At 28.8% G+C, this 25,976-nt stretch overlaps 2 protein-coding genes and 8 non-coding genes across 10 annotated transcripts; 2 read left to right on the top strand and 8 right to left on the bottom strand.

Annotated features, from left to right (window-relative positions):
• The first annotated feature begins 8,150 nt into the window (after positions 1-8,150).
• On the top strand, positions 8,151-10,192 carry LOC137831651 (glutathione S-transferase F11-like). The gene is made up of 3 exons (XM_068639415.1): positions 8,151-8,369; positions 9,231-9,279; positions 9,508-10,192. Exons 1-3 carry the CDS (start codon positions 8,220-8,222, stop codon positions 9,951-9,953), a joined length of 645 nt encoding a protein of 214 aa, XP_068495516.1. The 5' UTR covers positions 8,151-8,219; the 3' UTR covers positions 9,954-10,192.
• A 567-nt stretch (positions 10,193-10,759) lies between these two features.
• On the bottom strand, positions 10,760-10,873 carry LOC137833787 (small nucleolar RNA snoR98). Its single transcript, XR_011084835.1, has one exon. It is a non-coding gene; the product is annotated as a small nucleolar RNA snoR98 (small nucleolar RNA).
• Positions 10,874-11,001: 128 nt separating this feature from the next.
• LOC137833777 (small nucleolar RNA Z103) lies at positions 11,002-11,094 on the bottom strand. Its single transcript, XR_011084825.1, has one exon. It is a non-coding gene; the product is annotated as a small nucleolar RNA Z103 (small nucleolar RNA).
• A 215-nt stretch (positions 11,095-11,309) lies between these two features.
• LOC137833778 (small nucleolar RNA Z103) lies at positions 11,310-11,402 on the bottom strand. The gene has a single exon (XR_011084826.1). It is a non-coding gene; the product is annotated as a small nucleolar RNA Z103 (small nucleolar RNA).
• Positions 11,403-11,600: 198 nt separating this feature from the next.
• Positions 11,601-11,693, bottom strand: LOC137833782 (small nucleolar RNA Z103). The gene has a single exon (XR_011084830.1). It is a non-coding gene; the product is annotated as a small nucleolar RNA Z103 (small nucleolar RNA).
• A 215-nt stretch (positions 11,694-11,908) lies between these two features.
• LOC137833779 (small nucleolar RNA Z103) lies at positions 11,909-12,001 on the bottom strand. Its single transcript, XR_011084827.1, has one exon. It is a non-coding gene; the product is annotated as a small nucleolar RNA Z103 (small nucleolar RNA).
• Positions 12,002-12,130: 129 nt separating this feature from the next.
• On the bottom strand, positions 12,131-12,223 carry LOC137833781 (small nucleolar RNA Z103). The gene has a single exon (XR_011084829.1). It is a non-coding gene; the product is annotated as a small nucleolar RNA Z103 (small nucleolar RNA).
• Positions 12,224-12,352: 129 nt separating this feature from the next.
• On the bottom strand, positions 12,353-12,445 carry LOC137833780 (small nucleolar RNA Z103). The gene has a single exon (XR_011084828.1). It is a non-coding gene; the product is annotated as a small nucleolar RNA Z103 (small nucleolar RNA).
• A 128-nt stretch (positions 12,446-12,573) lies between these two features.
• Positions 12,574-12,686, bottom strand: LOC137833784 (small nucleolar RNA Z103). Its single transcript, XR_011084832.1, has one exon. It is a non-coding gene; the product is annotated as a small nucleolar RNA Z103 (small nucleolar RNA).
• Positions 12,687-14,611: 1,925 nt separating this feature from the next.
• Positions 14,612-19,363, top strand: LOC137831650 (sucrose synthase 6-like). Its single transcript, XM_068639414.1, has 15 exons — positions 14,612-14,971; positions 15,058-15,212; positions 15,752-15,944; positions 16,056-16,174; positions 16,253-16,469; positions 16,569-16,664; positions 16,750-16,923; positions 17,010-17,120; positions 17,225-17,391; positions 17,604-17,828; positions 17,926-18,492; positions 18,621-18,759; positions 18,859-18,938; positions 19,046-19,072; positions 19,153-19,363. The coding sequence occupies exons 1-14, from the start codon at positions 14,735-14,737 to the stop codon at positions 19,053-19,055; spliced, it is 2,490 nt and encodes an 829-aa protein (XP_068495515.1). The 5' UTR covers positions 14,612-14,734; the 3' UTR covers positions 19,056-19,072; positions 19,153-19,363.
• Positions 19,364-25,976: the final 6,613 nt, after the last annotated feature.

The following is a 25,976-nucleotide window of genomic DNA, read 5'->3' as shown; positions in this document are numbered from 1 at the left end:
AAATGTCATCCACATATAAAATATGAGAGGGAGTGAGAAAATCTTGTGGACTACTTTTTAATACTTTTTAAGTTCAAGTGTTAGTATTTGTAGTTAATACTTTTTAATTAATAACGTCAATTTAATGTTATGATATAAATATTCTCACTAACGTGCCTTGATTTTGAGTATTTTTTTAGTTAAAAGATAAAATCGTATTTCAATTAAGTAATTACTTAAGGAAAAATAAATATCAATTTGAGTTATGTAAGACTAACATCACCATTGACGCACAAAAGTTATCTTAACAATTTGGAAAGCCAATTTCTATCAATTTTATCTCTAGAATAAAGATGTAGAAAACTAAACTCATTATTTGATACATGTATATGCCACAAAATATTAAGAATTTATAATTAATGTAACAAATTTAAATACGGGTATCAAACAACTTTTGGGACCAAAGTTCCGCATCTTAAAAATAACATAGCTTAATTTAAATGTAACTAGTAATTGACTCAACATAATCTAATAGAAACTATTTTTAAATAAAAAATTTCAGTAAAATTATCAATTATAGATATATTATTTTCTTACTTATATATATATAACGAGTTAGGAATATATTGAACATAATCTACCCTAGTTGACCTTATAAAGGAAATGAATTGATTTGGTCTATTCTACTTAATATATAATTTGAAAGATATATATATTATAGTTGAATCAATAATAATATATTATCATTTATGCATGACATAGTCAATTAATTTTGATTTTTTTTCAAAACCAGAATAGTTTGTTAACCCCGTATTGAAATCTATTTTTTATTATTGGTTAGTTGAACTTTGTAATTTATTAAATAATTTTTTCTCCTATATATTAAATGTTCAAAGTGGTTTAATGGCTTACAATAATTTTATTTACTTTCTCCTATTTGTGTTCAGTAGCGTTATAATAAATATCTTGTACACATTTAAAGTCTTGAATTTGAACCTAAGCTGAGATCAGTATTCCAGCATCAACACTTCATTATCACATCAATCTTAATTAACAATAAGTCAAAATTATGGTTTAAAAAATTAATCAATAAAATATTAATACTAAAATGGTAAAACTAAAATCGAACCTTTTATTAGTTTTTCTTGTAGGAAAAATAATAAAATAATACTCAGTTTCTCCCGGTTGTTTTCTTGTTTAATGATATAGAAGTGTACACTTTATTTGACTAGAATATTTCTCGTTATCACCACGCGTTTACATCACTTTCTTGTTCAAATCAACGTACAACATATAATTTTCTTCAGAAATTCTTGTTCTTTTCAGATCGATCTTTATTTTTGTGTGAACACAAATTTTAAACAAATATACGCAACAAAAATATTAGTTGAGTGAAGAATAATAACTCAAAAACACGCATTTGATCATTTCAAGATCGATTGGTCATTTGAAAGCATAATTTGGGAAAAAATTATATAAACCTTTGCGAGAATAACTTGAGATTTTATGAAAGACAAGTCAAACAGAGATTCGTAAACAATTTAATGTTTGTCATCAAATTTTAATAAGTTTATATCACAATAAATTTTAATTAAAACTATATATTTATGATTTTTTATTATTACTTTTGAATTCTTTTGATAATTATTTATGAAATAAAATATTAATTAATTAAAAGATGTTAAAAATTATAACATTCATAAAAATGGGTTATAAAATCTAAAAAATACTGGAAAATAAAAAATATATGTAATTATAATGTTAAACTCAATAAAAGAAAAATATTGAATTGGACGATATGTTTATGAGAGAGTCTTGGTGCTTTATTTATATTAAAAAATCACTTCAAATACAATAAATAAAAAATGATATCTTTTTATCATAAAGATATAATAATACGATAATAATAAAAATATTTAATAATATATATAATTGTATAGATCTACTTCTTATTTCTATAGTTATAACACTGTCTCTCAAAGTTAGTTTGTAAAAATATATAAGTAATTAAAATGAGATGAAATGTAAAGTTTTAATTAAAAGACTTAAAAGTAGAAAAAATGACTATTTAGACTTTATTTTATGAAAGTCACGATCTTTCTAAAATTTTTGATTAAATATTTTGAGTTGATTTTTTTATGTTGAAGTGATTAAATAATTATACATGTGATATGAAAATTAGTATTGAGGACTTGAAAACAGTATTAGATTATGATGAATGTTAGTTTATATTATAATATCTGGAATTGGGTTCCATAGGTTAATTGTGAAAATTTATTATTTTGTTTAAGGTATTGAGTTTGGTATGATTAATTTTGATTATGTTAATAAAAACTTGGAATTAATATTATAAGTAGTTGATGTTGACCAATTTGAGTTAGTAAGTGTAAGAATTTTGTTTTAGTTGTCCAGAGAATATTTGACTTGGTTGAGGAAACTATTTATGGTTAAAGGCACAAAATTTGCTTAGAATTGAGCAATTAGTTTTGTATGGTCAAATTTGGTTGGATGGGTATGAATGGGAAAATAATGCTATAAGCGTTTAAAGTTAAACCTTTGAAGCTGAATAGAAATGTATTTTGATCAAAAGATAAAATTGGTTGAAGTTTGAAGTTGGTTTTTGAAAATTATGCATAAATTTGCTCAATAAATTTAATTTAATTTAGCAAATTCCACTTGGCTAGTATTTATTGATTTTTTTTTTCTAAAATGAATGTAGAACTTGTATATATTCAAATTATTTGTTCTAATTTTAATATAATAAAAAAATATTTATTCTTATATCTTTTGTCTTTCTTTTAATTTATTTTTTATTCTTGTGATTTTTTTTTTCATATCTATTCTATTTTGTAATATGTTCAGAAAAAATAGTATAAATTCATTTAGTTAATCAAAATTTACTCAATAAATTCAAACTTAGTAGGCACCGAGTACATCATCAATTTTTTTTTCTAATGAGGCTTACAAGTTTTCATAAATACCGTTGTAATCTTAAATGTTAGTTTTAGAATGACTTTTAATAATAATCTATATTTTTGTAATAATTTATAAAGTTTAAAGTATTTTTTTAAAGATGTTATAATATAAATGATTATATAGATTAATTCCTTAGTCATTTCATCAATTTTATTCATTAACATTTTTTCTTATGTTTTTAAATTTAATCTATTTTATTGTTTTTCTTACTGATTAAATGCATGTGTGCATTTTTAAAAATGGCATTACAGCAAAATAATTTAACAAAAAATTGTGATAAATGAAACAATGTTTTTAGCTTTTTCCATAACATTTCAGGAACGCATTACTAAAATAACTATAAACCGAATAATATAATAGTAAGATGTGTAAAAAATAATAAAATTTATAAAATAACATTGAGTAAAAAAATATAAAATAAAAGTAATAATATTACCTAAGCACGTGCTGATTTTCATTTTAAAAATATAAAGTTAGAAAGTGGTATAAAATATTATGTTTTTATCTGCCTCAAGAGTGCATTATAATATATAAAAAAATGGAATATATTTGTCGGTGATGAACCCCACAATCAATTGTTTCAAAGAGATCAGAGTCATGGTTGATATTTTTTTTTAATAGTTTATTACAAAAAAATCCTTTGATGGTGATTCTCGTGTGTAATTTAATTTATATCCTATTTTAAAGGTAGTCATCATGTGCTTTTTCTAATTTTGTTTTTTTTTGGCTTTTAGTGTTGCAGGACTTATTATTTTATATATTGTATTATTAATTTGATTTATTTCTTTATCTAATTTGTTATAAATTAATCATTCAAATATATAGTTATATAAACAATATCTCAATTAATCATTCAAAGGTTTTTACATGTAAAAAATGTATAGATTATTTTAATTTCTCACATTTAGTTTTATTAAAATATGATATATATTCTTTCACGTTGTTAAAAATTATAATATTATTTATTGAGTTTCTAAATACATTGAAATTTAAAATATCCTATGAAATTAAGATTTATTATTCATGATTTTGTTACTTGTTGATTGTTGAGGTATTTTCCGTGAGAGTATGAGAGAATTTAATAAAACTTTCTCTCTATTTTTTAAAGTTCAAGTTTCTTAATGTTTGGTTGGAATGTGATTCTCTTTTGGTTTGGGTTGCGTTTATTGCTAGGACTAATATTTTTTTTTATGTTTCGTAATCGATGAAATACCTATCTTAATTACTGTGAGAAAATTAGGTTTATGATTACTCATATTTTTCGTGAAGGAAATGCGTGTGCTGATAATTTGGCTAATTTAGGATTTATTGATAAAAAATCTTTTTATTGGTATAATATGCTACCATCTAGTCTGTTATTAAGATTCTTTATGAATAGATATATATAGTCTACTTATGTATCGTTTTTGTTAACATATGTATTTTGATATAGTCCCCTATATTTTTGTATATTTTTTTAATAATATTTGTTTTATGAGGACAAAAATATGGATGGACTATACCAAAACCCAAACGTTAACAAAAACGATATATAAGTAGATTATACTTATTCATAAACAATTTTAGAAAAGACTAGATGAAAGTCTATTATATATTAAAATGATTATATGAATATCCAAATTAGTCAACTTATTAATATACGTATTTCCTTCACGAAAAATATGAGAACATATAATAATATTAATAAATAATCAACTCTGCATACTAGTAATAGAAAGAGTACAACAGTTCTTATTTGAATTTTTTTTCTCAATTTTTATATATTTGATTTGTATAATAATAATAATAAAAATAATTAATGATTTTATTTTTGAATTATTGTATGTATTTATAATTTATGTGAATGAATTATATATATATATATATATAATATTTATGCTATTATAACTATTTATGTTAATTACAGTAGAATCGTTACAATAATAATAACTCATTAAATGAAAATTTAAAACAACTTAATTAGTGATTTTTTATCCTTTGTTTTAGGAACATTTTTTTATAGCGAATTTAATAATATTTTTAGAAATAATCGAATTATATGCAATAATAAAAGAAAATAGGATTTTAACATTAAATAAAATAGTTTTTATAAATAAAAAATAATGAATAATTAGTACAGTAACATCCTTAAATCATACATGGCTGCACATTTAAAAATATATATTGTATATTAAAATTTATTCTAATTGATACCATTTAGGTTTTTTAACCAAATATCTGCATTCGAGAGTCAATATAATTCATCCCTAAAAATAAACGAGGTTCGTTTACAGAATTAAATTATTTTAATAGATATTTCTATATCTTAATTATGTTCAAGAAAATAAAACTATCTAACAACTAGGCATATTTGTTTCATACTATTAACACATGTAACAAATTATTAATTTAAGTCATAATTCATTAATCTAATACATTTACCAAATCCAATCAATCAACTATACAACTCAATTAAAAATTCATTAAACTATTACTCTTAGTGTCAATATTAAATGACACAAGTTGTATCACATTAAAGAAAACTATTACAATATTGGTATTAAATTAAGTATTTTCGTAAAATGAATTATAAATTTCTCAAACTACAACAAATCACGAAAACGACACGAGTCAATTGTTTGTACGAAAACGTCAATTGCGGGAACAGTATCAAATTGAAGGAATATACTTTATGCATAATAATTATATATTTCTTAAATATGAGATAACAATACTAAACGTTTTATTAAATAATTTAAATTACTTAATTTTTTAAATAATAAGTATATTATCGTGTGATAGGTAATTAAAGAGAGATTGAAATTATAAAATTATTTAAATTATTAGATTAGAAGTTGTAAACATATAATAGATGTTAGAAGTCTGAGGAGATTTTCTTGACCTTCATTGAAGACAGCATAAAGATAGTTTTCCAAGTTGCAGAAGACGCAGTCAGAAATATCTGGAGAAATATGAGACTTAGAATGAAAGAATAGTAGTTTTCTAATACAACACAAGTCACATCTCTCAACTGTATATATTAAACCTTTGATGGTGGAATGGTGGAAATGGTGGAAGCATTAAATGACTTTTAACATGAAAACAATGTATCGTAATTTGGACTCAGCCTTCCTTCTAAGACAGAACCCAATGCTAATATTCTTTGGGAGAATTTTCAAATTTCACTCGTTTCTGTTCTTCAGGATATTGTTTTCACATTGTTCTCACTTTAGTTACAAAAGCCTAATGTTTGTCAACTTTGTCCTTGCCTTTTAACTTTTGTCATTTTAACAAGCATGTAGCCGGCATCTTTATGGAAAAAATTATGTGCTTTTAACATGTTTGTTCTTTACTTAATATGATGCCCACTGCATTAACAAAAGCTGCCTCCCTAACGTACAAGAAAGGGAATGTTGAAATTTTTTAGGACTTATTTTAAAGTAATTTAGTTGAAAAATTAAGTGTGACTGAAGGTTGATTTGTTTCTATTAAGAATTTATGTTTCAATATACAATTTGTTTTTCACTTCTCTCTTCACACAACCACCATCATCCTTCAACCACCTTCTAGACTCCCTTGGCTCCACCTCGTCATCTTCAAAAACTTTCTTGCTTTCTCTTTCATAAGTATTGATCTTCTTTATTTTTTTAGACCTTTCAATTTTGTACTGTCATTCTTTCTTCTTTCATGGAGTTTCAAATCTTACATTAATTAAAAATATATAATTAAACTAAAGTATATAAGTGATTTGTGAGGTTCAATTATTATTTTTTTTTAAATGATATTAGAATCTATCCTAACATATTCTATTAGATTTATATGATTTTTTTTTTTACTTTACAGAAGAAACCAGTTGATTTTTCTTTTAGTTTACAAAAGAAACTAGTTTTTATTGAATATATTTATATTAGATATATAAAGAAAACTAACTGTATATTACTATGAGCTTTATGATAAAAACTAATTTGAGTAATTTTCAAAGGATAATCGTTAAGAAAATTTACAAAAAAAATCCGTGTAATGTGAAGAGAAAAAACAACGTTGTGAATATCACCAACAAGATAGTTTCTAGGCTCAAGAAAATTTGGGTCAGCCAAGAAACTACAAAAAGAAAAGGAAGTTTCTTCTTGCACACGTACATTTTTCTTTCTGCATACCCACAATGTAGAAACCTATCCTTAATATTTTTGAAACACTCTAAAATGCATACAACACCCACATTCTACCATTTCTTCTTCCTTTGCACACAGATTGCACCCAGAGAGACTGCATTGCTCTCTCAACGGTGACACTACTCCATCTCTTGGCACAGGAAGATGTTTCTCTTCGTGGTGATCGATGATGTCTCCGACGACTTGGTGGTGGTTCAGTAGTTTCTCTTGACAGTTCTCTGGAGAATAAGGTAAGTAATTTTTTTTTTTTGTTTTCAGATATATAGTTCCGTTTTTATTGTGGATTTTTGTTTTTATAAGGGTGCAAGATTTAAAATGTAGGGTACAGAAAGAAACTCACAAAAGGAAAACAGCCATGTTTCTTGGGTCCAAAAACATTCAGCCCAACGTTTCGATTTACATTTTAAAATTAAATTACATCCAGGTATTAGATCCCTTTTCGGTCAACTTAATTCAGGAAATTTTTTTCTACACCCAATCTTTTTGAATCTACACTCTACACAATATAATAAAACAATGAAAAATATATAAAAATATTCATCTAAAAGTTAAAAACGATTATTTTAAGGTTGGTTCGTATTGGAAAAAATATAGAAAATTTATATATAAAACAAATTCTAATTAATTTGGTTGGGATTTATGGACGAATGTTTTTATACTAACAAATATAAACTAAACTATACCATTATATATTATTTATTACAGAAAAAAGAGTCTAATCCTATATTTTGAAAATGAAAAATGTAATTAAAATCTGTCTGTCTCCAAAATTAGGAGTGTAATTAAATTAGTGATAAATACTAAAGTTGGACAGGTGTATTAAAATGTTGCTTAAAGGAGAGGTTATAATTAGAATTAGGGTTAGAGGGTGAAAGAAGATTTGCATGAAAGGGGAGGAAGAAGTAGTCACGTGGCAACCCCCGTGCTGCTGGTTGCAGCATGCAGTTGGTTGCAGCATGCAGTTGGTGGAAAGTTAAGTGCAGAAAGAAAGCAATAAATGAAGTGGCATTTGTAGCTATAACTATAGTTATAGTTTCCCAATGTGTATATATATATTATTGCAGTGGCAGCAAGAAATAAGTAAGATTGGTGCATTTGAGTATAGAAAGTTGAATGATGGTGGTGAAGGTGTATGGTGAAGCAAGGGCAGCATGCCCTCAAAGAGTGATGGTGTGCCTCTTGGAGAAAGGAGTAGAATTTCAACTTGTGCACATTGATCTTCAACAAGGACAACAAAAGACACCTCAATTCCTTCTCCTACAGGTTCACTCATACTACCTTTTTTCACACACACTTTCAACTTTTCATTTTCTTCTAAATTATAGTTAATAAGATAAAACACATATATTACTTTATTTTAAATAATTTTTTAATCAAAATTTAGATTTTCTCCGATTTATAACATAATACAAAGGAATTAAACGTAAATAACCAAAAAAAGAACAAGTTAAACAATTAAAGTTAAAGTGTATATGTTTCATAACATAAGATACATGTATACATTCAAGTTATTTTACTCCTAACAAAATTAATATATTTAGTTTTATGATATTTTTTATATATTACTATATGATATTTTCATATAATATAATTTTTTTTATTAATGAATATTAAACTCCCTATAAAAATATGTGTGTGGGACGAGTCCGAATATAAGTTAATAAGATAAAACACATATATTAATTCCTTAAAATTTTAATAAAAATTCCGAATTTGTCCGATCTACTAAATAATAACATCTCTAAAATGCAGTTTTAAAATTGCATTAAAAAATTCAAAATAATATATGTAACATATTTTAAATTTTTTTAAAAGGGTAAATTTTGATAAAAAAAAATAATGGATGAACCTTAACCATCTATAAAATTAAACGGATGGCTTTGAGCAATATATTTTATTTATTTATTTTGATAATAAATAGATTAAATAAATTTATGTATGGATGAACTGGATCATAATAAAGAAATTACTTTGTCAGAAACATATTTATAATCCAAATTTTAATACAGTGAATTTTATAAAAACGAAGTTCCAATTAAACCTGACTATATTTCATAAAATATTTAGAGTTTAGTTTATATGTTACTTGGCCTTGATAACTAAGGGGGATTGAAATTGTTGCAGCCCTTTGGTCAAGTTCCGGTTGTGGAAGATGGAGATTTCAGGCTCTTTGGTAATTCAATCAAATACTTTGGGTTAAACCTTTTATGTTATTCCTTTTTTAATGATCTTCCAAAAAATATTTAGTCATCATCCATTTCTTCATAGCTATTGATAAAAAAATTAACTATGTGCTATGAAGTAGTTCAATCTGACAAAGTAACATCACAGAAACCGATGTAGGAATATTTTGTTACCGTGTGATCAGCACAACCTTATTTATGTTGTGTTGTTTATGCAGAGTCAAGAGCTATTATAAGGTACTATGCAACAAAATATGCAGATCGTGGTACTGAACTATTGGGTAAAACCTTGGAGGAAAGGGCCTTGGTTGAGCAGTGGCTAGAAGTAGAAGCACACAACTTCAATAATTTGTGCTTCTCTATAATGCTTCAACTTGTGATCCTACCAAAGATGGGAAAAGTTGGGGATTTGGCCTTAGCAAAAAAAGGTGAAGAAGATATAGGGAAGGTCCTTGATGTGTATGAAAGTAGGCTCTCTGAAAGCACATATCTTGCAGGAGATCATTTCTCTTTGGCTGATCTCAGCCACCTTCCAGGGCTTGGACATCTTATTGAGGAAGCAAAACTTGGCCACTTGGTCACCCAGAGGAAGAATGTCAATGCTTGGTGGGAGAAAATTTCAAGCAGGCCAGCTTGGAAGAAGTTAAAGAATATGGTTCACTGATTTAAAGATCAGACAATTTATTATATAGTTTACAATTATATCATCCCCATCAATTTTGACTTGATACTTCATCATATCATTTAATTTATGTGTCAAGTGAAAATTGCTTGGGAGTATTTTAATTTTGCAATAAAGGCGTGTTATTATGGCACGCAGAAACACCTATTTTACTTTCATGCTCCAATTTCTTATGTAACTTATGAATGGTCAAGAATAAGAGTTAAAAGTTCTATTCATAATTTCTTAGGTAACTTGTTCTACTTTCCCTTAAGTAGTCAGTAATGAGAACAGGATAGAATTTTTCTTCCTTTATCTTCAATTCTTTTTTTCTTATAACTCTTTTAGTTATGCAACTTTTAAGAAATAATTATTTTAATTTCTTTTCTGTTCTTTTTATATATTCAAATTCTATAATTCGTCGAACTTGTATACTTAATCCAAGCTTGATCCAACAGATTTAGAATTTAGAGTTTAGTCAGTATAGAATTTTACTTCAATCATCTTCAAAGCTTTTTTTCTTGTAATTCTTTTAATTATGCATCATTTAAGAAATGATTTTTAATTTTTTTTTCTGTGCTTTTTATATATTCAAATTCTATAATCCGTCGAACTTGTATAGTGAATCCAAGCTTGATCCGACATACCAAACAGCTTATTTAAATCTTCTTAGGGTGTACCTCAAAAGAAATTATTTTCTCATAGAATGTGTATTCGCTTAACATAGACTTTTTTTTGCCAAACTTAAAATCCACAAGCAAATCAACATAAACAAACAGGAATTTAACAGAAGAACATGAGAAATAAGAATATGTAACAGAAGAGCCAAACTTGCAGTCCACATGCAATGCGGCACAAGCATTAAACTCCTGCTATTTGTTATCTGGAGAATAATTCTTAGAACAAATGGGAATATCCAAATACGTAAATACGTAATGTTATACCCCCCTTGATCACTTCTCCAACTTAATCACAAATGTATTCACAAACCCTAGTACTTACTCAAGAACATACACTAACAAAACAAACAATCAAATATAAATATGCAAAGATGGATCAGATATATTGGCTTGGTTTCTCTAAAGAGAAAAATCGCACAGTATATTCAGCTTCGATCATCTGGGGAAATAATCATCACTTCCATCTTGCAATCAGTCCGTAATTTCATTAATTGATTTTATTATGAATTATATAATCCATGAAGCTTGCAATATTTGTTCAAAGACAAAAGCTACGACTTCAAAAACAGAAATTAATTAAAATTCAACACAAAGATATTGAATAACGGTAAATGAAAAAAACAAATGCTACCACTTAACAAACATCAAATCTAAGACGAGCATTCAAAAACATGCAAAGATGGATCAGATGAATTGGCTTGGTTTCTCTAAAGAGAAAAATCGCACAGTATGTTCAGCGTCGTTCATCTGGGGAAATAATCATCACTTCCATCGTGCAATCAGCCCATAGTTTCATTTTTGAGTCATATTTTCATTATTTGATTTAATAATGAATTATATAATCACATGAAGTTTCTAATAATTGCTAGAACTACGAAAACAAATATGAATTAAAATTCAACAACACAAGACTCTTGCACAACTACACATAAAAAAGACAATGGCTTCCACTATTTAAAAACATGCAAAGATGGATCAGATTAATTGGCTTGGATTCTCAAGAGAGAAAAATCGCACAGTATGTTCAGCGTCGATCACATGGGGAAATAATCATCACATCCATCATGCAATCAGCCCATAATTTTATTTTGCATTAGTTGAATTAATAATGAATTATACTACCCATGAAATTTCCAATAAATGCTACGATATTCAAAACAAACATGAATTAAAATTCAACAACACAATGCGCTTACATAACGGCACAAGAAAAAGACAAATGCCACCACTTCAAAAACAAATATCAATTCAAAGATAAGCATCTAAAAACATGCAAAGATGGATCAGATTAATTGGCTTGGTTTCTCAAAAGAGAAAAATCGCACAGTATGTTCAGCGTCGATCACATGGGGAAATAATCATCACATCCATCAAACAGTGCTACGCATTAACATACATTAACACAAACAAATATCAAATTACATCTAACAAGTAAAAAAAACATGTTCACATTAATTAACATCTTGAAATTCTAATATAAAAATCTAAAAACAAGGAAAGATGGATCAGATTCATTGGCTTGGTTTCTCAAAAGAGAAAAATCGCACAGTATGTTCAGCGTCGATCACATGGGGAAATAATCATCACATCCATCAAACAGTGCTACGCATTAACATACATTAACACAAACAAATATCAAATTACATCTAACAAGTAAAAAAAACATGTTCACATTAATTAACATCTTGAAATTCTAATATAAAAATCTAAAAACAAGGAAAGATGGATCAGATTCATTGGCTTGGTTTCTCAAAAGAGAAAAATCGCACAGTATGTTCAGCGTCGATCACATGGGGAAATAATCATCACATCCATCAAACAGTGCTACGCATTAACATACATTAACACAAACAAACATCAAATTACATCTAACAAGTAATAAAACCATGTTCACATTAATTAACATATTGAAATTCTAATATAACATAAAATTGAATCGATAGAGAGATCAGAGTTCTGGCTTGGAAATTCAATACTCAATATATGAGACAGAATTATGATAATAGCACAGTTAGAATCAACTTCGATCATATGGGGAAAGGCTCATCACATCTTTTTTACAACTCTACCACTATTCACATCTATATCAATATTCAAAAACCACAAAAGAGCATGCATCATAAACCGACTACTTCCAAGCATATAACCAAAAACTACAGAAAATAGAAGCAAAAAAGTAAAATTTAGAAATCTTTGAATCAAGGAATGAATTTTCCCGCTCTGCAATGGAAACTGAGACAATAAGAAGAAACAGTACTGTAGAGATTGCAGAAAGGAATTGCTATAGCGTCAGCTCATACGCAGTACCCACCAAGATGAGAGCACAGGTAATCAGTAAATGACGCCTACACATACACAAATGAGGCATACCCATAACACAAAAACGAAACCTTAATCAAAGACAGCCTGAAAGATTGATACTTTGCGAGAGAAGAGTGGCTAATGTGTAATGCAAGGATGAAGGGTTCTTATAAAAGGTGAAACAAGAATGCGCCGTTGAAATCCAAAATTAGGGTTTCTTTGATTTTGAAAGAGGTTAACGGCGATGATCTAGTGGGCCCTTTCTGTCCATTACTGGCTTAGCCCACATACAATCCGGTCCAAATAAAAAGGATTTTCTTCCTATGGCCCGTACATATACCAAAAAACATTATTTAAAAAAAAATGTATTTAAAAGTTTTTCAATACATATTACAGATAAAAAAAAATATGAGTGATATTTCGAACTGCATTAAGTTAAAATAGAACCAAGAAAATTATTAATTATGCATTTTAAAATATCAAATATTTTCTAAAGTATAATATAATGGTAATAGACAATTTAAAGTATACTTTCTAGAATTATATGAAATATACACAATTTACATATTTCGAATAGCACAGATATTATTTAAAAAACGATTTAAAAAATTATGTTATATTTTAAAACAAATTGTTTTTTTTTAAATCTCCTCATTTTTTATTTTGAAACAGCATCTCTAAACAATAAAAAGATAATAACATATTTATATTTTTTTTATATCTCAGTACTGTTATAAACTATTTATTGAGAAAACAGTAATTACATTTGTAAAAGTGACATTTTATTTAAAGATTCCACTTCGATTATTATAATATTTAATAATATATAAGTATGTGAAAAATTATTGAGTCGTTAATTAAATTAGATTTAAAGAATTCATTACCTTTGTAATACAACACAGACACGAAAATATGTATAATTTCTAAAATGTAGGACACGAATATATGTATATATATATATTATAAATCATATAAATTGACAATAAATATTTATGTGCATAAGTATGTTTTAAATTATTTTTTGAAGTAGAAAGATGTTTTTCATAACTGGTTCAAAATGATTGTTTTTTATTTTTATAATCATAATAAAAATTTATACAATAAGTTTGAGTTTTTATTTTTTAAATTGTGTTAGAACCGTACTATAATTCTCAGAAAACCAACAAATACTTGTTGAATTAGACACTTCATGAATATGTGTCTTACAAGTGTCATACGAGTGTCGTGTCTGATACGAGTATCCAACACGCCATTTAAGAGAAGTGTCTCAGCTTCATAGTTTCATAGTACAGTAACAAATATAAAAACTATTTAAAAAACAATAAACAGGTGAAAAGATTTCGGGTGCACCTATGAAAAAAAGAAAAAAAAAGCTTTTGTAGTTATTCTAAATCGAAACTTTTTTAGCAGAGACTGACACTGAACAATCTTGGACGAAACTCAACAGCTAGGTATCATACAATGCAAATGCCTTGAAGAAGATTGCAACTTTTGCATATTCTTTTTCTCATGATCTCATACAAACATATACCACAACAACAACTAGACACATAGAAGAAAAGAATAATTCTGACTTACAGATACCATTCACATTGTCCATGCAAATGTTCTTCCTCAACTCCTGCACCTCTGTCGTGGGGCCAATTTCATCCCAAAAAGCTATCTCACCAATCATAACAATAATGTTCACGTAAATAGCCAAGCGTATAAATTGAGAAGGAGGCACAACTCCTTAGAGCCACAAAAATAGGAATTTCCAAACCTTAATTCCTTCATTATCATTATCATTATCTCATTCTTGAAATGGCTTCTTCACCGATCTTTAGAGATAAAGAATTGGTAACTAATGACATGCCTGATGAGACATTGAGGCCAAGTAGGCACCATGTGAAGAGGTGTTTTGCTAAGTACATTGAGAAGGGGAGAAGGATTATTAAGCTTCATGACTTGATGGAAGAAATGGAGCATGTTATAGATGACAACATTCAGAGAAATCAAGTATTAGAGGGGAACCTTGGCTTCTTATTGAGTTGTACACAGGTTTTCTCTTTGCTTTTTCTTGTGTATGTTACAATGTGATATTATTTAGCATTTGGATTATAATGTTGAGCTCCTTAAACTTGCAGGAAGCTGCTGTTGATCCACCTTATGTCGCCTTTGCAGTAAGGCCAAATCCTGGAGTTTGGGAATTTGTAAGAGTGAGCTCTGAGGATCTTTCAGTTGAACCAATCACTTCCACAGATTATCTCAAATTCAAGGAAAGCGTATATGACGAAGAATGGTTTGTCATTTCTCTTCATTTTTCCAAGTTTTGCAATAGATTAACCTTCTAAACAACTTCTCTTAGTATCTTCCTTCTCCCCATTTGCATTTATTTTCTTAACAAACCTACTCATCCCAGTTCAGGTTTTCACTCGTTATTATCATTATATAAGACAATCTTGTAGCTTTTTTATTTCTTGTGTAGCGGGTTAGTAGCGTAAGATATGAAATTTATGTTGACAGACAAAAAAGAACAAATAGAATAATGACAGATAATAAATTGAAGTATGTCATTATCATATTAATATATACATTGTTTTCCTTTTGAGTGTAGGACTAGAGAAGCACTAGCCCAGTGTATGTAACAAATTTATGGAGTTTTGATAATCATATTATTAGTACTTGACTGACCATATTTAGTGGGGTCTCCATTCTCAATGTAAGAAATATATAAACCGTGTTCAATACTTTACCTTGCCACATGAAAATAGTCCCTAGAAGCAAGACTAATTATTTTGGCACTTTTGTTTTGAACATTAACTTGGGTCGATGCTGCAGGGCAAACGATGAAAACGCATTTGAAGCAGACTTTGGAGCATTTGATTTCCCTATTCCGAACTTGACTCTGCCTTCTTCAATTGGAAATGGGCTCCATTTTGTTTCCAAGTTCTTAACTTCAAGGTTTAGCGGGAAACGGACTAAAACACAACCTATTGTGGACTACTTGGTATCACTAAATCATGGAGGTGAAGTAAGTGGAAAAACAACATAGTTCATAAAACATTACCAACAACTTTTGTTTTTTCATTACACACACTTTTGAACATTAATCTTTCTTCCCTTTTGTCATCTACAATGGTAGAACCTGATGATAAGTGACACCCTCAGCTCTGCTGCAAAGCTTCAGCTGGCACTGATGGTGGCGGATGGACATCTCTCGGCACTTCCCAAGGATGCCCCTTATCAGGATTTTGAGACAAAGTAAACCCCTTCATATTTTTTAAATTGGAATATATTTGTATTTACTAATTTAGTAATCAACACCATTTTCACTCATAGGCTCAAAAAGTGGGGGTTTGAGAGAGGATGGGGAGATACTGCAGGAAGAGTGAAGGAGACAATGGGAATTCTATCAGAAGTACTCCAAGCTCCTGATGCAGTGAACCTGGAGATTTTTTTTAGCAGAGTTCCTACAATTTTCAATGTTGTGATATTCTCCATTCATGGTTATTTTGGACAAGCTGATGTTCTTGGTTTGCCAGACACTGGTGGACAGGTTACACTTCTGAACTTTAGTTGTTAAGTGAAAATCATGGAAATGATTTTACAAGTTACAACCCAAGCCAACTTTTTAACATTGTGCACTTTGGAGCAGGTAGTGTACATATTGGATCAAGTTAGAGCTCTTGAAGCAGAGTTGTTGCTCAGAATTAAGCAACAAGGCCTAAATATAGATCCTAAGATTCTTGTGGTGAGTTATGATGCAAAAAAGTTATCCTTTTCTATGTACCACTTGCTTTGACAGAATTATGCAAGTATGTTATTGACCATGACAGGTCACAAGACTCATCCCTGATGCTCTAGGAACCATGTGCAGTCAGGAGTCGGAACCAATCAATGGAACTAAGTACTCCTACATTCTACGTGTTCCTTTCCACACAGATAAAGGAATCCTGCGTCAGTGGGTTTCTCGTTTTGACATCTATCCTTTTCTTGAGAGGTTTACTCAAGTATGTACATATGATATAAGAACCTTTTCTTGGTAGCTTTTACATATAAGTTTTCCATCTGATCAGTCTATGGCTCATGTTAAAAGGATGCCACAGCCAAGATTCTTAGCCAAGGAAAACCAGATCTTATTATTGGAAATTACACTGATGGGAATTTGGTAGCATCTCTCATGGCTAACAGACTTGAGATAACTCAGGTTACTACCTTCTTACTGAAAATTTCATATTCAGCAACTTTTGTATCCGTAAATATGTCCTTTCTGCTGGATAAATTAATTCCTTAGGTTGCATTGGAAAACAGGGAACTATTGCACATGCTTTGGAGAAGACTAAGTATGAAGATTCAGATGTCAAGTGGAAAGAATTAGATCCTAAGTATCACTTCTCATGTCAGTTCATGGCAGATACAATTGCAATGAATGCATCAGATTTCATTATAGCCAGCACCTATCAGGAAATTGCTGGAAGGTTAGATGTCATATTGAAAAAAAGAAATTACTTTTGACATCCTTTCTCTATTACTTGGAAATAGAAATTTTGTCACACTCAAGAAATTCACTTACGTAATTTATAAAATAGTACCAAAACCAAAATTGAGAAAAACTAGGAAGTTAATATAAATATTGAAGAAAAATCAACAGTAGTTTGAAACATTAAGTTCTGAAAGTTCTTGTTTGCAGCAAGGATAGACCAGGACAATATGAAAGCCATGCTGCATTTACACTCCCAGGGCTGTGTAGGGTTGTTTCAGGGATAAATGTATTTGATCCCAAGTTCAACATAGCTGCACCTGGAGCTGATCAGTCTGTCTACTTCCCTTACACAGAAAAAGACAGAAGATTCACTCAATTTTATCCTTCCATCGAAGGCCTGTTGTACAGTGAAGTGAATACCAATGAACATATGTAAGCAACTTATTTGCATCTGTTTTGTGGTTACTATAAGAATTGCTATATTCTTCCAAGTGGTTAACTTTATCTGCTGAATTTATCATTGAAACAGTGGATACTTAGAAAACAGGAGAAAACCCATCATCTTCTCAATGGCTAGGTTTGATGTTGTGAAGAACTTAACTGGGTTAGTTGAGTGGTATGGAAAGAATCAAAGATTGAGAAAAATGGTGAATCTTGTTATAGTTGGAGGCTTCTTTGACCCTTTGAAATCCAAAGACAGGGAGGAAATGGCAGAGATAAGAAAGATGCATGATCTGGTAGAAAAGTACCAACTCAGGGGTCAATTCAGATGGATCGCTGCACAGACTGATAGGTATCGCAATGGAGAGCTCTACCGCTTCATTGCTGATACTAAGGGAGCTTTTGTGCAGCCTGCTTTATATGAAGCATTTGGTCTCACTGTCATTGAAGCAATGAACTGTGGTTTGCCTACTTTTGCCACCAACCAAGGAGGTCCAGCAGAAATCATTGTTGACGGAATCTCTGGCTTCCACATTGATCCCCACAATGGAGAAGAATCAAGCAACAAAATAGCTGATTTCTTTGAAAAATGCTTACAAGATTCAACACACTGGAGTGGAATTTCAGCAGCAGGATTGCAGCGCATAAATGAATGGTAAACATGCAACTTCAATTTCATAGATCCATATTAGGACCATTATTGTTTAACATTTACATTACTATTACAGACCTATAAGGCGTTGTTAGAAGCTTTTATTCCCTTCTTATGCCTTTGTTTTGTAGCTACACATGGAAGATCTATGCAAACAAGATGTTGAATATGGGGAACATCTATACCTACTGGAGACGGGTGAATAATAAACAAAAAGAGGCAAAGCAAAGTTACATTAAGATGTTCTACAATCTCATGTTCAAGAATTTGGTAAGTCAGCATATTTGTTTGTTTGAAAAAAGCAATATACAGAACAATCATTATCATGCATTGAAAATGACTACCACTTTTTATATGTCAATGTCCCAGGTGAAGACTATACCAGTTCCAAGTCATGAACCTCAGCGACCAGTGTCTAAGAAGCAAAGTGTCAGAAAACAAAACACAAGGTATGCCGCACGATATACAAAGAATTTTTTAGAAACAAAATTGAAGTTAATAAAATGTTGAACTTCCTCTAACATTTTTTCTCTTTCTTTTTTTCCTTGCTATATAGCAAGCGTTGATAGTCTGGTTTGCAAAGGTAAGATTTAACAAGTTTTCTTGGGTTAGCTCATGATTTTCAATTGTCTACAAGCTCATAAAACTCTTGCTTCTTTTCAGTTTATTTGGAGCTTACTAATCTAAAGTCTGAATCACAAAGCAGTAAGCAAGTCAATTGGTGGGACATATCTTGTGACACTTATCAGTGATCTCTCCATACAATTTACTTTAAAATAATAAAATTCTGTACTGCTACCAATTGACAACTATTTCCATGTGATTGATAAAAACTGTGAGGAAATTTCTGTATGAAACATGCAGAAACTTAAAATAGTTCTTCTCATCCCTGCTTTTTTCATTTAATCCACTAAAGTTGCTTAAAAGGATCAAATTAAAAGTTACAATAAAGTCATTCAACAGCAAATTTGACACTATTAAATTACTCCAATTATTACACCATTAACAGTTATATGATGTAAATTTTATCTATCTAATCTTTGAATTTGCAACTATTTATTTCGATGATAGTTTATGAGAAAATTTAAAAATATTAAACAATAAAATAATAATCAAATTCGTATTTATTTATATTTTAAAATATTTATATTACACAAATTTGATATATAAAAATAAAGTATTAAATGATTTTTAACTAACCTAAGTTTTTTAAATATGATCTAAATAAAAGGAATTTTGAATCAAATGAAAAAGAATTGAGAATAAGTTATTAAATTTTGTAATAGTTACAAAAGAGGAATCCAATTATACGAATTTAACTTTTATCCATTATGTACCATTAATCCCTCTCAATTAGGTCAAGCTTTCTAAAACTTATGGTTAGAAAAAAAAAATTACATAAATTATTTATATAACAAATATATTACTTCAAAACTATTTGATATCTAGTATATATCAAAATTGATATATATATATATATATATATATTAAAATATGAATAACTTGTTTAAACTTGTTAAATTTAAATAAAATTTATAATTATAATAATATAAACTTATAAATTACACTATAAAATTTATCTGTTATAAAGATAATCAATTATGTAATTGATTAAAAAAACTACAATCAGTATAATTTAACCACCTTCTTTCTGTATAATGTTATCGATAAAGATTAAAAAAAACGCATAAAACATGTCAAAGATAAAAAAATAATTCAAATATTCGATATATAATATTAGAATAAGAAGAAGAATTTTTAAAAGATTTCTTCCTTAATGATAAATTCTAAAAAAATCAATATTCAATAATAATTTACTTTTAAGGAAGGGTGTTCAAATTTTTGAATAATAGAAGTTAAATTAGGTAGAAAGTTACTTTTAAATAGCGAAACAGAATAATTTTAATTTTGAAGGATATTTGCTTATTGGTAAATAATGACAACAGAGTAAATAGAAGGAGTGTCATTAGATGTATTACTAGCGGGATACACAGGCACTCGCATTTTTTTTTTATATAATTATGTTTAATAGTAAAATTGAATAAATAATATTATTATTTACACATTATTAGTAAAAGTGAAAACAAAATACAAAATAATTCAGAGCAAACATCATTCATCTTTTTCACCCTCTCTTTCAACATTATTGTTAATTTTATTACTTCCATTCTCATTGCTAACATGAACCAATATTTTAGAATGAAGTTCCATTTAACCAAAAGTTTGGTTTTCTCATCTTCTTCATTATTTCCAATGGACAAATGCACACTCATCACCATGTGATTGTAAAATAATAATCCCAAAATATATAGGAACACACAATTCTCCAAAGGAGACTCAAGGCAAAACCCCTTTAATGGAAAAAAACAATGCCCAAAGAATCATTATTGTTGTTGCTTTGTTGAGTTTCTTTACACCATAGACTCCTAAAAGCATCTACCTTTTTCGACCGTGTAACTCTTGCACCCTGTGAAGGCAAAATGGGAGCACTTCAATTATGAAAACACAAACGTCCTCATCTGGAGTAAAGTGTCACCATTCATTGGTTTATGATTTTTCCACATTCCCATGAGTCTTTGACCTTGGTCTTTGTAACATGGATAGGAAAAGTTGACTCTAGGGAGATAAGAGAGTGAAACACCAAAATCGCCCAAAATTTAAATCCAAAACTACCCTTTTTGTGGGTCTGACACACCATCTGCCGCGGTTAAATGCTTCACCACCCTCATTCTGTATGATATTACATAACAGGTTGACTTTTAATGTAACAAAACAAAATTATACATGTACCATCAATTTTCAATTTCAGTTGGATGAATGACTTACCTTCTTCTGCATTTAGATGCTTCCGTGTCGTGCAAATCTTGTGCTTATTCATCTACTTTGTTTGATAGTTTGAGTTCTTTGACATTTTTATGAGGGATAGGTTGGAAACATGAAATGATGGGATGAGGGTTGTTATGAACATGAGGGTAGAAAGGTTTGTAAATCTCTTCCAATTCATTAAGCACCGTTTTGGTTTATGAGAATTTCTGAAAATCACAAAGTAGGTCATCTTGTTCAGCACAAAAACCTTGAGAAAGAATGAGATTCGGGTTGTCCATAATGGTGGCTAGGGCAATGGTGCATCCCACAATAGCTTGCAAATCCCATGCCATAACGCGTGAAAGTTCTTCAAACTGCAAATCGCATATAATAAAATTAAAAGAGAGTTATAAATGTTCACGAAACAAAAAATGGAGAATCTTGTTAATGGAATGGTTTTGGTAATTATTATAAGAAACACAAAACAATAATTATATACATACTTACGAATTTGCAAGAGTCAACTGTGTAGAAGCCATTGAAAAACACTACTTACTGGTTGATTTGATTTCGTGGTTCTTGAAACAAAATTACGACTAATATTTTGAATAAGAAAATAGAAAACGAAAAAGATATTTGATGGGTTTATAAAGCCTTCAGTTTAGATTTAAATTTAAAATTTAAAAAATTTTAAAATTCAAAATTTCGAAATTTGAAAATTCTGAAATATGAAAATTTCGAAATTTTAAAATTTAAAGATTTTTTGGGTTTAAAATTTTTTAAAATTTAAGAATTTTTAAAATTTAAATTTTAAATTTTTTGAAGTGTTTTACTTTAGGGTTTGAAATTTTGAAAAATTGAAATTTTTTGAAATTTAAAAATTTCGCAAATTTAAAATTTAAAAATTTTGAAAATTGAAAATTTAAAATTTAAAATTTTGAAAAGTTTCAAATTTAAAATGTTTGAAAAAATTTGAAACCTGGAGGATTTCACACAGTGGCAGCAGTTTCTAAATGGAATCCTTGTAATTGAAAACCAACTACCATTATGAGTCCACTCTGCCACAATTCTACACCGGTGGCCCATCGAACAACTCTCTCCTTGCCTTAGTCTGCGGTGAGTCAATCAAAATCGCCGACTTCGTTACTACCGTCCTCCGTTCCACACTCGATGTTGAGTCGGAATCCATTACCGCCATGGCACTGAACCTGACAATTGCAGCGGTACGTTCTTTCCCTTTCAATGTTTTATGTATTAGCACAATAAGAATAATATTATTATCAATAAATAAAACATAAAAAATAAAAAATAAAAGTAAATTCATACATTGCAATTTCATCTTCTATTTGCAATTTCATCTTCTATTTTATAATTGAAAGACAACACTTACTGGTTGGGTTCCTGGGTTCGTGGTCGTGGAACGTAAGAATGACTTCTCATATTTTGAATATGAATTTGAATATGAAGACGAAAAGATCGTTTGATGAGAGAAAATAATGGGAGAAAATGATGGGAGAAAAAGATATATTTAGTTTTGATTTTTAAAAATAATGTTATCTCTTCTGTTATATATTTCTGTTATACATTTAAAACTGTTAAAAAAATGAAATAATATATTTTTAAATTTTTAAAATAATGAAATAAAATATAAATCTAAGAATAAAATTGAAATAATATTATATGGCACTTAGAAGGGGAATCCCCTTTATATATAGGTATAGATAAAGAATTCTAAGAACAGACTAAATGGTAGCCTATTATACAAATGAAAATATTTTATTTGAATAAATCCTAAATTAGCCAACTTATCAGCACACGCATTTCCTTCACGAAAAATATGAGTAACCCTAAACCTGATTTTCCCATAATAATTAAGACAAGTATTTAATCGATGATTATAAAACATCCAAGAAACATTAGTCCTGACAATAAATGCAGCATAAACCAAAGCAAAATCATATTAGTAAGCCTCATCTTTTGATTTTCCTCCGTACATGTATAACCCTCGTAAAACTCAGCAACCAGAGCACAATAGACAAAAACCTAATTAGTTGAAAATCATGAAATCATGAAATAGAAACTAATTTTAGAGACAAAAAATAATTAGTTGCTATAGTGACTAAATTAGAGACTATTTTAGGAACTAAATAAATTTTTGGTTTCTCAATTAATTTTTATTATTGTTAAATGGTTTCTAGATTGATATCTAATTAGCAACCAATGTTTTTGCTACCAAATTTAGAATTTAAATAATTGGTAGTAAAACCTTGGTAGCTAATTAGATACCAATTTAGAAAGTATTTAACAATAATATAAACTAATTTAGAAACCAATATTTTTTAGTTTCTAAAATGGTCTCTAATTTAGTTACCATTGCACCTAATTATTTTGGTCTTTAAAAGTTGGTTTCTATTTAATGATTTTCTTATAGTGAAACTCCTCCATACTTCCATGGAAAATACCCCCACAAGTAGCAAGACCAGGATATCCCCTAGCAGCCCTATCAGTGTTAATTTGAACTAAGCCTCTGATGAAGGAAACTCCCATCTAACATGAAGATGACTAGAAAAACTTTACCAGTACGAGTATTAATATCAAAAAACTTGATTACGTTGAAATCCAACATATCATTCTTCATTAAAGCTTTAAATGAATTTCTCACTAGACGAGTTAAATATTTAATATCCGAAATAGCCATAGAAACCTCAATCTTATCCTGAAAACGAGCATAATCCCTCATACGCCATATCATCCAAATATAAAAATTTATCACAACAAGCTTAATCAATTTAACCAAAGGACTACCATCATTCTTAATAAAAGAGAGAAAATCATCAATATTAGATAAATGAGAAATAGGAAAAATCTATCGAACCCAACTCCAAATAGGCAAAGCATTAGAACATTCAAAAAAATAAATGTTGAATAGATTCCTCGTGTTTTTCACAAAACGTACACATAGAACAAATATGCAAACCTTTATTTTGAATATGTTGATATGTAGGAAGCTGTCCATGAAAAACTTTCCAAATGACAAGAGTTTTGGAAGGCGGAAGATATGAAGACCAAATAAATTTACCCCAACCATAGGGAGCTTCTGGATCCAAGAAAAAAGTTCTAGCCAATTTAAGAGTGAAACGACCAAACTCATTTAGATCCAATTGGAAATATCATGTTCCTCCCTAACCATGATATGACTAAAAAGATGAGACATTTGCTGTAAAGACAATGAAATATTACAATCACCACCTGTCCAAAACTGTGAGACTATATCCGAAAGGCTAGTACCATCAGATAATCCTACAATATTCGCTAAAGAAATAGTACCACACCATTTATCATTCCAAAAATTAATAAAAGAACCTGTACCAACAGTCCAATAAGTATAATCAAGTATAGTAGAATAAAACTGCTTAATTCCAGGCTAAAGAGATGAGGATCTATAAACCATTCGAAACTCGTATTTTGATTTAAGAACCCTGACTTTCAAGACCAAAGACTAAGGTTTGTTGCTATAAGCAAAGTTCCAAGCAAGCCTAAGAAGATATGGATTGTTTTCATGATGAAGGTTAATAATCTTCAAACCTCCATTCTTAAGGGGAGAACAAATCGTAGTCCAATTAATAGTAGTTGTACCTTTTTTCAGAATATCACCAATCTAGATAAAATTTTGACACCACTGCTTAACTTGCTTAAGAAGAGAAACATGTCATTTACACAAATTAAAACTATAAGCTAGAAGACTCGTAATCACCGTATTGACCAACTGAATCCGACCAATCATGCTAAGAGATTTACCTTTCCAAGAAGCAAACTTCAATTTGACTTTATCAGCCAAAGGTTCAAGAAAACGACCCCTTGAAACACCAACAAAGATAGACACTCCTAAATAAGTGAAAGGTAAACAAAAGAAAATTGAATTTTGGTGACAAATCTTGCAGAATTATTCATGGTGAAAAACCTACTCTTAGAATTATCCACATATTTTTAAAAAAATACTCGGATTTTTAAAAGACTTATTATCTGCCCTGCTTAAAACAAAAATGTCATCCACATATAAAATGAGGTTGTAAAAACTTTTTAATTTGATTAATTTTGTTTGAATTCATTAAAGTAATTGAACATGTATTCAAGTTTTTTTAATAATTATTTCATATATATTTATTAAAAAAGTTAACATGCAATAAATTAAAAAAATATATATTAAAGTTTAGCACAAACTTATTAAAAAATTTGTTTCTTCATAAAAATTATCACATGATTTACCTCTAAATAAATACAAGGTTGATATCTTTAATAATATATGGATATATGGACCATTGTCCATCACTACATTTTAAATTATAGTGAAGAAAGAAGGAGGAATGAAACAAATTAATGTACATAAAAGCTTGGAAGATGATGATAATAGGATGAAACATTCTGAACTATCTAGTGTACTCTTCCCATGTAAATCAGTCTTATTCATTTTCTTTATTTTACTTGACAAAACACGATACATCATCAGCAAGAACTTCGAGCATGTGACATGACAATGACTATTTTATATTATAGTGGAAAAAAATAATTTTTTTAATAAAAAACTATTAGAAATTAAAAAAAAAATTAATAATTTTTTAAAAAAGAAAAAAAAAAGATGTGGAAACAACTTTGCAAAGATATGAATTAACTGTGAAAAATAG

The sequence above is a fragment of the Phaseolus vulgaris genome, chromosome 6, assembly GCF_000499845.2.
Source record: "Phaseolus vulgaris cultivar G19833 chromosome 6, P. vulgaris v2.0, whole genome shotgun sequence".
Lineage (NCBI taxonomy): Eukaryota > Viridiplantae > Streptophyta > Magnoliopsida > Fabales > Fabaceae > Phaseolus > Phaseolus vulgaris.
Note: the sequence above shows the minus strand (reverse complement) of the source record. Positions and strands in the feature narration are given on the sequence as shown.